Source organism: Paroedura picta, chromosome 3 (genome assembly GCF_049243985.1).
Source record: "Paroedura picta isolate Pp20150507F chromosome 3, Ppicta_v3.0, whole genome shotgun sequence".
NCBI lineage: Eukaryota > Metazoa > Chordata > Lepidosauria > Squamata > Gekkonidae > Paroedura > Paroedura picta.
In genome coordinates, this window is record NC_135371.1 from 65,143,133 (window position 1) to 65,155,425 (window position 12,293).

The following is a 12,293-nucleotide window of genomic DNA, read 5'->3' on the forward strand; positions in this document are numbered from 1 at the left end:
GGACAGTGCTGATGTTGTATGGAAGTGGGGATTGGCCCTGCTGCCATATGTGCGCCAGCCCGGCCTTTTCCCCCCTGTGCAGAGTCTGCTTAACTTTGGTTGGCTTTGCCAGTTGCTTGTTGTGGTAGTTTGGTACTAATCTAATCATGCAAATATCTCATTGACTACCAAGAAATTTGCCACTGAAGCATCCATGAAACTACCACTCATAGGTGCAAGACAGGTTAGTGATAGAGAAAGGGGGGGGGTTCAGCTGGCTTTTTCACTGATTAAAAAGAGAAGAAGGGGTCCCCTTTGACTATCCAAAAAGATCTTGCTGAGGATCATTGGACATGCATAGACAAAACCATGTGAGTGCAACAGGGACTTCTAACTAAAGGGAACTAGGTGAAAATTAGTGAAAAGTCAGTTGGATCAATATCAGTGACTAGGACAAGGTCATCCGCTGTGAATCTTGACCAAATAGGTTTTTAACCCAGGTCTCCTTTGTCCTAGTCTAGAACTTCTACATCACATTGACTGACTCTGTGGTATCTGTACTCATTTATACACACCTTAACTCTGGAACTTGCATGACACAGTGCATAGACTGTAACTTTCTCTGAACGGGATAGTGCAAACTGTGTCACAGTTACCTAGAACATAAGAGAAGCCATGTTGGATCAGGCTAATGGCCCATCCAGCCCAACACTCACCCAGTGGCCAAAAGCCAGGTGCCATCAGGAGGTCCATCAGAAGGACCAGAACTCCAGAAGTCCTCCCACTGTTGCCTCCAAGCACCAAGAATGCAGAGCATCCCTGCCCCAGTCATAGAGTCCTATCTATTCATTGTGCCTAACAGCAAGGGATAAGACCTCTGCTCCGTATGTTTATCCAGTCCCCGCTTGAAGCTGTCTATGCTTGCAACCACCACTACTGCACTGCACATATTAATGACTCTTTGGATGAAGAAATAAATGTAGATCCTGCCAGTTCTGCAATCTCTCACCTACAGTTTATTACATTTGCACAGGCCATAGAATTCTTGCTCTCTTCTCTGAGATTTCCCATGTACTTTCAAGCATATGCCTATTTTCACAACCCCAGGGCAGAAATAAACTATTTCTAAAATTAAAGCCTTGGGATAGTCAGGACGCCAAGCTCTGTGCTTGTTCTGTTTCCGTTAAATCACAGTTTGCACAGCCCTGGCTATAGACTCCGTCAACCTTTCTGCTGCCGTGTGTGCCTTCTACAATTAGCTTTGTCTCATTCCCATGGTGACCCTTTCTCTTTCCCTCTCTCCTCCTTGGATGGATCCCTCTTGCTTCTGGTGGTGGTGAATGATTTTTGCAATGGCTGGGCCCTAAGGATGACGACAGCAACTCTCATTTGGACTTCATCGTATCTGCAGCTAATCTGCGAGCTGAGAACTATGGCATCCCTCCTGCTGAGGAGTTCCAGGTGAGGGAAAGGAGGCGGGGCTCCCCTTCCTTCCATTTCCAGTCAGTTCCAGGAATAAAACAGGCACTTTCCCAGCAGGTTCCAGGGGATGTAGGTGGCACAAGAGCCCAAGAGGGGGATGGGCTGGGAGCGTACAATATGACCAGTGAAAGGCGGTGGGGGATGAGAGTGGCTGACATATCCGCCTATGATGTCCCCGTCAGCAGGGTCTTCTCAGCAGTGCTGGGGACCTTGTCCGTTCTGTACTTGTGTTCTTTCCTGTTGTCTTCATGCTGACAGTTCAGTTTCATTTCAACAGGCTAAGAGGATTGTGGGCAGGATTGTGCCTGCCATTGCAACCACAACAGCGGCTGTCGCAGGCCTGGTATGCCTGGAGCTGTATAAGCTAGTGTGGGGCCACAGCAAACTCAGCTCCTATCGTAGCACCTTCCTGCAACTCTCAGAGCCTCTCCTGCATCGGTGCCATCCCCATTCAGTCAAGGTAAGGCCCGCTGTAATTTGGCTCTGGCCTCTGTGTTTACCATGCCTTGATGGCAGAAGCTCAGTGGGACTTATTTGTTTTATTTATTAATTTTATGGCATGTGTGTAGCATAGGCAGGAGGTCCGAGGATTGTCTGGCAGCCGGGCAAGAGACGTTTGGAGGTGATTTGCCAATGTCTGCATCGTGACCCTTAGAGTTCCTTGGAGGTCTCCCCTCCAAATATTAGCAAAAGGCAATTGTAAGCTGTGACTTCTTCAAGTAGCAAATATAGCCCTGCTTAGCCCCCAAGGTCTGGTGAAATCAGGCTTGCCTGGGCTATCCAGGTCAGTGGGACTGGCTTTTTCCTCACAGACATTATAGTGTGCAGCACATTAAAATGGGGCTGCTGTTCTTCACATTTTCTGCTGACTTTAACTGGGGCCTCTATAGTACAGCCCATTTAGTTGAGAAAAACCTTACTCCATAGGACTTAATACTTTATCTATGCTGGATGGCTCTGTACTAAGGCATATTTCATTTCTGAGTGCATTCAGATACTGGCACAGGCCAGTAGCTTACAGCGAACAGTCTTTGATTTTTACCCTTCTCTGCAGGAAAAGTCCAGTTAATGTCCATCTAGCCTGCTGTCCTCCCTAGTGTGGCTTTTGATACTACAGCACCTGTGGCCAGTTAAATGCATACATGCTCTTCACAAAAATCTATGTGATGTTCAGATGCACACCCCAACTGTGCATGTCTCCCACTCAAGGGCCTCTTGAGACCTCAGAGTAGCTACACAACCACCCAAAGCATAAGGGGCCTGACTACATGTGTGGCTTTGCCTGCTCCCACAGTGGGCATGCAAAGGAGTCATAAGCCAGAACCTTCAATGTTAACTGGAGAACAGTCACTGCTCTCTGGTGCATTACCAACAGGAGGTGTCAGGATGGCAGTCCTGTGGCTTGCGGTAGTGTGGGGACATGAGTGACTTGCAGAAGCAGTGGAAGGAGCCTTTCTCATAGAATCATAGAGCTGGAAGGGGCCAGATAGGCCATCTAGTCCAACCCCCTGCTTAGTGCAGGATCAGCCCAAAACATCCAGGATAAGGATCTGTCCAGCCACTGCTTAAAGACTACCAGTGAGGGGGAGCTCCCCACCTCCTTAGGCAGCTGATTCCACTGCTGAACTACTCTGACTGTGAAATTTCCCCCTGACATCTAGCTGGTACCGTTCTGCATGTAGTTTAAACCCATTACTGAAGGTCCTATGCTCTGCTTCCCACAGGAATGGTTCCCTGCCCTCCTTCAAATGACAACCTTTCAGGTACTTTAAGAGAGCAATCATGTCCCTCTCAACCTCCTCTTCTCCAGGCTGAACATTCTGAAGTCCCTCAGCCTTTCCTCCTAGGGCTTGGTACCCAGGTCCCGGATCATTCTTGTTGCTCTCTTCTGCACCTCTCCATTTTGTCCACATCCTTTTTGAAGTGAGGCCTCCAGAACTGTACACAGAATTCCACGTGGGGTCTGACCAATGCAGCATACAATGGGATAGTGACATCCTGTGATTTTGAAGTGATGTCTCTGTTGATGCAGCCCATCCCTCTTGCCTGGGTGCAGGGGACTGAGGTGCTTGCCAAGACTGGATGGGTGCGGGAAGGCGGCTGCTCCTGCTCAGCTGCTGACCTTGCCTTTCCTGAGCCCCTTCTGGCAGACAGACGGTGAAGGGGATCTAGTTTCAGAAGCTGCTGCCTGGAGTGTGTATCAAGCGAGCAGCGGTGAAGAGGGAGAGGCATGGACAAGGCTGCCTGTGAGCTGTCAGACACAGGAAATGGTCTTTAACCTGCAGCTGACATGCACAGCTGGTGCCAAGCCACACACCACAGTGGATCTTGCCCTCCTTTTTGAAGCCCTGGGCTCCCCACTTGGCTTTTCTGTGGGCTTGGCCCCTGATGGCCAAGATCAGACTTCTCTACTCATCTCTATAGCCACTTGAATGTTTTGAAACATTTTTTAGCTCAAAGAGTGTTGTCTAGGCATATGCACAGCAGGCCAGACAAATCCAGGACTTTTTCCTGACCAAAAGTTCTCACAGGGCTGGACAAGCATGTGAATGCTCTCCCCCCCCCCCCCCCAGGAGGGCACACAGTGACTAACATCTGATAGATATTTGAGAACGGCAGAAGTCCTTGGGAAAGTGTTCTCCCTATACCAGCTTCGGCTTCTACATAATCTTGCTTGTGGATGATGATGCTGGAATTGGCAAGACTTTATCAAAGGATGAGTCTCCTTGTGACACGCAGGCAGCCTGCCAAGGAAGCAGGTAGTTGATGGTATTGCGATGTGCTGTTTGTAAATCTCCTTTTTGTTAGGATCCTTTTGGTTAGACCTCCCCAGCCTTAAACACTACAGAAGAGAAATTTCCTTGCCATGAAACTTTCTTGGGGACCTTGGGCTAGTTGCTACCTTGAACTTTCCTCCCAGGTCTGCTGGGATAATAAAAGCAGAGGGGTGATCGTGTGTGGTACCTTGAGGTCCTTGGAGGAATGGCAAGATAAAAACACTGGGGCTTTACGCACCGGGATCTTTGTAGCAAATTGGTCACTGAATGAAAAATCGCCATTTAAAATAGTGGAATTCGTCGTTATGCATACCTGCCTTTGTAGTGGAATCCAGTTGCGTTTTGTAGCGTTTCCCACAGGCTTCCGGTCTCGGCAGAAATCGCTAGAAAGGAAGCGCTATTGCCGAGCTCGTCCCGCCCCTGGCCGTCAAGCAGCCAATGGGCAGCCGTTAGCATGCTCCCAAACAGCCCCTTTCCCTTTAAGAAAGGGTTTTTTTTAAAAAAACAGACCCATTGCAACGAATCTGTGTTAATTCGTTGCAACAGAGAGACCCATCCAGCTGCCTGGTGTGTTTGAGCTGTCGTTTGATCATTGCCACGCTCCCTCCGAGTGAAAAAAAAAATCCCCCCCCCTCTCACGGGCCCGATTTTCGGCTGAATGAATGTGTAAAAAATAAAGTGACTGCTTAGTAGTGTGCTTAGTGACTGAAGTGTGCTTAGTGACTGAAGGGGAGGGACTGAAGCCGGGGAAGCCTCTAAACTGAAAGAGGCTCGCTGGTGCGTTTATCCCCGCTCGCTCGGAGAAAAAAAATGGCGATCGCTTCGCCGGAAGATCAGAGAAGAGAGCCAGGGGGAGGGACTTTGTAGAAACCGCAACAATGTTAACGCACAGGTCTTTTTCGCTAGTGTTGCAGATTGGTTGCAGGAGTGTATCGCTTTCCGGAGGGTGAATCCACTTTTGGGGATTTCCCTGAAAGCGCTACAAGGAAGCGCTTTTTGCAGATTGGTTTCAGGTGTGTGGCAGATTGTCGACGACGTTGTGCAAAACAGCAAATCAGTAGCGTTTTCAATTGGCAACCATTGTGCTATTTTGAAGGCGTGCAAAAAGCCCCACTATCTAAATAATTAACAATTTTGGCACAACTCATTGTTCCCCACATTTTTGCTGCAGTTAGTTGTGGGTCTTTTCAAAAAAATAATTCTACAGGAGACCCTCTTTGAGGCAAGTTGGCAGTTTGTTTAGTAACTGGACATACTCAGGACATCTGTTTGTCAAGATCTACCTTTATTCCTTGCTTGCCTTGCAGTCTGCCTTGCCAGTAAATGCAGCTACACAGTTATAGACCTTCTGCATTGCCATTCCTTCTCAAGGCACTCTGACTTTTATCTGAGAAGGGAGTAACCGTGTTTTAGCATGTATGCACGCATGCACATGCACAGTTTTATATGATAGCTATTTTCAGGGAGTTTCCCGTTTGTCCCTGCTCCAATACACCAGCCCTAGAACTCTGCAGTTGCTGGGGCTGGGACCGGTCTTGGCTCCCTTGCAAAACTCCCTTTTCTGGAGAGAGAAACCAGAGCTGGAATCGTGGGGGAAAGCAGGGGGAGCAAGAAGCTAAATTAAGAGCATCTGTTTGAATAGAAGCCTTTTTGTCTTGAGTTTATGGAGTGCGAGGCTGGGGCTTCCTGCTACACAGGAAGCACAGATTGGAACCAGATTGGTGTGGGGGGGGGAGGCAGGAAAGGGGGGAGGGCTGCTCTTCCATCTCCAGTGATTTCCACAGTGAGAGCTCTGGCGCCTCTATTCCTCCTCCCTCCCTGATCATTCTGCATGGCCTGAGGGCTTGCTTAGCACACACACTCCACTTACCATTGCCAAATGTCCTGCGCTCTAAAGGACAGCTCAGGTTTCTGAATACAGCCACTCTCTCAGCAGAAGTCTCAATTAACTAGAACCCTAAAATGTCCTTGTGGGGAGAGGCAGCCTTATGTGAGAAATGTGGTTCAGACTATTTCCCATTGCAGTGTGAGCTTTCCTCAGAGTGAGGGAGGAATCCTGGATCTCTGGAGTGGCTGAACATTCAAAGTGAACTGTGCCCATGTAAACAGTGCTGTAGCTCATGCTGTGAAGGGAAGACCATAGTGAAACCACAGTGCAATAGTCAAAGCACAAGGCAATACATCCTGCATCCGCACAGTTCTGCTTGGTTGTGACTGGATCCGTGGACTTACAATTTGGGGAATGAATGAAGAATTTAAGTGTGAAATTTATCCCCTGGGTGAGGAGAACCTATTGTGGGAGAGACCTTGGGGTGAACTGACAATAGTATCAGGAAAGGATGGGCAGAGAACAAAAAGAAACAGCAAGTAATGCTGGGCCCAAAGAACTTACGGGACTGATTAAGCAGCATATGGGAGTCATTAGGTCAGAGGGGTGGAGGGGAGGGGAGCTCCTGCCCTGGCACCACAGGATTTGCCTCAATAGAATAGGTTCTCTGGCCCTCTGCTCCTCAGTGCTTGAGTAAATGGTGGGAGGGAGAAAATGATAAGGTTTCAGTGGCTATTAAGGATCTGCTGGCTCCACACGATCAAAGCTGACACAGGGATGACCATGACCCACCTAAAAGAAGCAGTCAGAGACAGGGGCGCATGGTGAAGACTTTCCTATAGAATCGCCGAGGGTCAGATACGACTGAATGGATGACATCATCAAGGGCACGCTGGAGTGAAAAGGAAATCAGTATGGGGGAGTTGCATTTGGGCATCGAGCAAGTTGGGGTGATAGCTAAGAGCAGAACCCCAGTATCCTGTCTTCCACTTCCCAATATTGTGACCTCCTTCCACATCACCCCCCTGCATAGTTCGGTGTCTTAAAGGGCTGCTGCAGCAGGGATCAGGATGCTTGGTGGAAGTAAATCCCAGAAAATGCTCCTTTTGCTGTGAATGTAGCCTGAGGAACTTCCTCATTCACCCCTGCCAGCTCTCTGGCTGTGGAACTGGGTGAGCAGAGATATGGGTAGGATTTAGGAGTACCAAGCGGGAGAACTGACTCAGAGGTGCTAATGAGCTTGCAGATGTGAAAAGCCAAATCAGCCATATGGCCCTTTTCTCTCTCTCTCTCTCTCTCTCTCCCCCCCCCCCCAATTGGCCCTCTAGATAGAAGAGCAAATGGGATAAGCCATATGGCTCCAAATGGCCCAGATCAAAATATCTGTGCTCCCAGCTCAAAATCCCCTCTCCCTTCCCAAAACATCAGGCTCTGATGGAAGAGGAGACTCCTGGTTAGATGGAAATCATGTGTGCATGGTAAAGTGATTCTAAATTAATTAATTAATGGTCATCAGCTGGTTCAGAAACAGGATATTAAAGGTATTTAAATCTTCCTTTCTGTTTTATTTGTAATTTCTAACCCACCATTCCTGTTGACAGGTTCCTGGCATCTAACAGTATTATAGCCCACAATAAAACCCCCTTCAGACATAAAATCCTTAAAAGGTGCATATCAGGAGTGGCTAAACCTCCCATCCTAACCCAGCTCACAACAGACAGATTAACAGGGGGGGGTATTAATAGGGAGCCACCAATGTTGTTTGCTCAAAGGGAAGCCCAGATCTTAACAGTCCCCCCCCCAGACAAATGACCTAATGGAAGAGCTTCCTCTTGCAGGCCCTGTGGAACTTCAAAAGCTCCGTCAGGGCCCTCAGCTCTCACTTTTTTTGTTTGTATGCACCAACCGTGAAAGAGAAGCTTGTGGCATATGTGAATTTGGTCTACTACTACCTACAGTGGCTTGGCTTGTGCGAACATATTGGCCAATCATTGCAAAGTCTTCATGGCCTTATTTAGGGTTACCAGCCTTCAGATGGTAGCTGGAGATCTGGAATTACAACTGATCTCCAAGAGCCATGGATCAGTTCCCCTGGAGAAACTGGCTGCTTCACAGGACAGATTCTATGGCATTATACCCCACAGAAGCCCCTGTCCTCCTCAGGCTCTACCCCCCCCCCCCCAAAAAAAAGATCTCCAGGTCTTTCCCAACCTAAGCTGGCAACCACCCCACCGCCTGGTGTGTCCTGGGCTCTGTGGATAGATGTGCACAGGATGTTCTGTGCTTGGGATCTAATTCCCAGGGAAGCTGCACAGGAAGAGGGAGCATTAGTCCCTCACCCATCCCATTCCCCCAGTCTGGAATAGTTCTGGAGAGCCATAGTCTGCCGTGTTGTGGGATACTTAATATGGGAAGTATATCAGTACATGCAAGTTCCCCCAACTGAGGGGCTCCAGGCCTGCCTCCTGTGTCAGCATTGATTTGAATGATGTTAAAATGCATGTGTGGCTGTCCATCTGTAGGCAGCTGTCTGACTAAGCAAATACTGAGGCCCTGGTTCTTAGACTAAAAGAAGTGCTCCTGTTTTTGAGACTGCTGTGTAGTAGGACGCAACTGTGTGGCCTGCATCAAGGCTCACTTACAGGACTGTGATGCAGGCCTACTACTGTTCTCTCTGCTGACTTTGAGATTATTCAAGGGCTTCTGGGACTGCAGTAATATCCCTCACATGCCACTTAGATAGGCTCTGAACAGTAATGGCTGCTTTACTCCCTGCTTTTCTGTGGCTCCCCGCGTTTGGAGATTAGACTAGCAGAAAAAAACAATGGTGGTGTGATTCCTGGAGTTAGGCCAGCTGTGCAGTTTACTCAAAAGGAAGTTCCACTTGAGCTCAGGTTGGACTTACTCCCTAGTTACTCTACTGAAAATTGTAACCTGGATCTGGGGAGATCAGGGCTGCAAGCTCCACTTGGGCCTACAGGGTGACCTTGGGCTGGTGGTACTCTTGTCAGCCTTAACTAGAGGGTTGTTTGGGGGAGAATTCTGTAAACTCACAGACTCCTTGGTAGAAAAGTGGGATGGAAGTTTGATTACTGAAATGATTATTTGATACCTAGGCCAAGCTCCAAGCTTTGCTGCTGTGAAAGAACTCTAGGCCTCATATGTTGAGGGAGCTATCTCCTGTTGAGGACAGAGCAGCATTGGGTCAAAGAGAAACATCGCTCTCTGAGCAAAGGCCTACTGGAATGAGTCTCGGGTACCTTCCTGTGTCCCCTCATCTGGCTGCTGCTGGTGGCAGTGCTCATGTGTGTCTGCCATTCCAGGCAACAGGGAAAGTTTGCTCAGGTGGCTGAAGGAAATGCTGCATCCCAGGCTAAGCCCCTCCCCTGCTGGCCAGCAGGCTTGACCAGTACAGTATCCCTTTGTGCAGCCTGACCCCACCAAGTTCCCTCTGGTTAGGGCACTTCCTGCAGTGAGCTTACTGATAGTTAGCTCCAAAAGGCCCCTTGTTAACAGACTGGATGCACCTTGTCCTCTCTTCTCTTTTAGCCAAGGGCCAAACAAGGCAGGGTCACAATGCAGGAGGCCAAGAGGCATTCTGGACCTCGTTCTGAAGAAAGGGATATTTGTACGTGGGCAGCAGCGCTATCTCAATGCGTCTCTGTGCAGCCGAGAGTTGCTTGAAGGGAGCCCTGCAGAGTCCTCTACATCAGGCCCGTTGCCAGTTCATAGATGGCAAGATTAGAAAGAACGCTATAGATCACCCCAAATCTGACTTCCTCTGTGCAATCTGCAAGGAATTACTTCCTCCCTTTTCATATCATGCCAGGACATTTCTGCTGTTTCTGACAGTATCAAAACATCATTGCAGGATATTGGTCAGTTTTGCTCCAAAGCCTCCATCTAAATGAAGGAGAATCCTCCTCCTCCTCCTCCAACGGTGCTCTCCTTTGCTTTTTGGAGGATTCAAAATGTGATGGACAGAAATAAAATCAGTAGAAGACTTCAGTGTTTATTTACAGTTTGCTTGTCAGAATTGCACTCTGCTGTTCCCCAAGGCTCCCAAAGTTATGGCAGTGGTTTCAGAGCTACCCTGTGGGGTAGGTTAAGCAGAGGGAAGAAGGGCAAGCCTCATGTCCGAGCAAGATTCAAATGGGGATCTTCTCAGTCCTAAGTCTTCATTAGACTCTTGCATCATGCTTGCTTTGGCATTTGCTGTTGCAATGGTTAGTCGCCTTTGCTGTTCTTGATTAGACTTTGTCTGGCTTTTATCTTTCCTTTATTGGTTGTTCTTATGTTTCCCTTGACTAGATTAAAGATCTGTATTTGGTACCTAAAACTTCTTCCCAGGGAAGGTACATTACAATCAGTTCACCTCTTAACCTTGTTCTTGATAAGCAGAACAGGCTGGATTCTAAGGTCCTTTACTACAAGATTCCTTTTCTAACACATTCCTACTCTTTCCTACATCTGTCAGGGGAATAGTGCATCCCAAATTGTACACAAGGGTCACAATCCAGCAATCATCACTTGTACTTAATGTACTTATACAGGCGGCCCATCTGCCTTCAGGTTCCTCCCTTGGTTCTGAAGTCTCTTCACTGACTGTCCATTTGTTTCCAGCTCCAGTTTTAGGCACTGGTTTTAATCACTTGAGGCCCACATCCTGGAAGGACCATCCTGTTATGGACACTTGAGGCAATTATACTTGTCACAACAGGGTCTCCTAATTGCCCCTTTGCTCTCAAGGATACATTCCGTGACAGACCAGGAAAGTTTCTGTTATTGCCCCCCTGCTATGGAACAGCCTCTTGGTGGGGCCTGCTTATCAGACTGTAAGGCAAAATTATTTAAAAGAGCTTATGAGACAGTGAGAAGGCGTAGTTGTTTTAGATGCTGTAATTACCTATGAGAGATAGCGTGGTGTAGTGGTTAAAGAGTGGCAGACTCTAATGTAGAGAACTGGGTTTGATTCCCCACTCTTCTTCCACATGTTGCCAGCTTGCTAGTCACAGTCTGTTAAAGCTGTTCTCATAGAGCGTTTTCCTCAGAGTTTTCTCAGCTCCACTTACCTCACGGGGTGTTTGTTGTGGGGAGAGGAAGGGGAAAGTGTTTAGGACTCCTTTGGGTAGTGAAAAACAGAGTTTTACAAAACAGCTCTTCCTCTTCTATTTCATGTACATTTTTAATTACCTGTTTTGTTTTAATTAATTTAATATGAATATTTTTGTATTTTAATTATTGGGTCCTGACTGCATTGGGTCTAAAATAGGGTGTATAAAGGCAATAAATAAATTAAATAAATAAACACAAGCCTTTGGCCACTATGTTACCCTAGAGAAGCTCCTGTTCTCTTTAAGGCCTTGTCAGAATCTACGCTTTCCAGGACTATTTTCCATTCTGTAGGTGTGGCTTACATTTTTCTGTTCTAATCTATGACTTTGTCTTTGGTGATTTTCAGATCTCTGTGTGCTGTTTTTCTGACCATCAGTCTGTACCATTCTACTGACATGGGTCTTTTAAGCAGTCCCTCTGATACATACTTGGGAGTAACCTTCATTGGGATTTATTTCTAAGCAAACATGCAGAAGTTTGGGCTGCCTGACATTTAAAATGTATGACCCATTGATCTGTACAGGAAATGACCCCTTTGTGGGCTACAGGCTGCTTCCTGGGCTGGAACTGCTGGGGTGGGATTATGTGTTCTGGAACTGAACTTCTTTGTGTGCCTGCTGTATTCTCAGTATCACCAGAAGACTTGGAGCTGCTGGGAAAGAATTGAGGTGCCAGGAGTTGATGGCAAAGGCGAAGAGATCACCCTGAAGGGCCTCTGTGATCATCTCCAGGTGACAATAAGTGTGAAGTTTTAAGGGTGGATGCAGGCAGGAACCTGGGCCACATTTCCTGAAATTATTAATTCCCACCATAATATCTGAATAACCTGCCCCCCCCAAAAAAACCCCACTATGCACACCAGGAGTACAGCAAGGGGGTTGCTATGCTACCTCAAGAGAGGAAACAGAGTAAGTCCTGCAATGCAGGAGAGGCCAATAGGCACTGCATCCAGCCTTATCTATGGACCAGGACCAGCACAAAAGTGCCCTCTTAACATTCAGTGCAATATTCTTCTTCCTTTCACCCTGATTATGTATTATTTATCTACTAGCTTGAAAGCCCATTCCTAAGAACTGGCCTTGAAAGGGTCCCCTGCCCTGGCCCCCAGCCAG

The 12,293-nt window shown here is 47.7% G+C and overlaps 1 protein-coding gene across 9 annotated transcripts in view; it reads left to right on the top strand.

The window, feature by feature from the left end:
- UBA7 (ubiquitin like modifier activating enzyme 7) overlaps nt 1–12,293 on the top strand; it is an 81,862-nt gene that overhangs the window by 57,239 nt on the left and 12,330 nt on the right. For all 9 annotated transcript variants that reach the window (XM_077326089.1, XM_077326090.1, XM_077326092.1 and 6 more), the window contains 3 exons: nt 1,348–1,440; nt 1,739–1,921; nt 11,811–11,912. In XM_077326089.1, the coding sequence (XP_077182204.1) occupies nt 1,348–1,440; nt 1,739–1,921; nt 11,811–11,912 (378 nt within the window). The remainder of the gene's footprint in view (nt 1–1,347; nt 1,441–1,738; nt 1,922–11,810; nt 11,913–12,293) is intronic.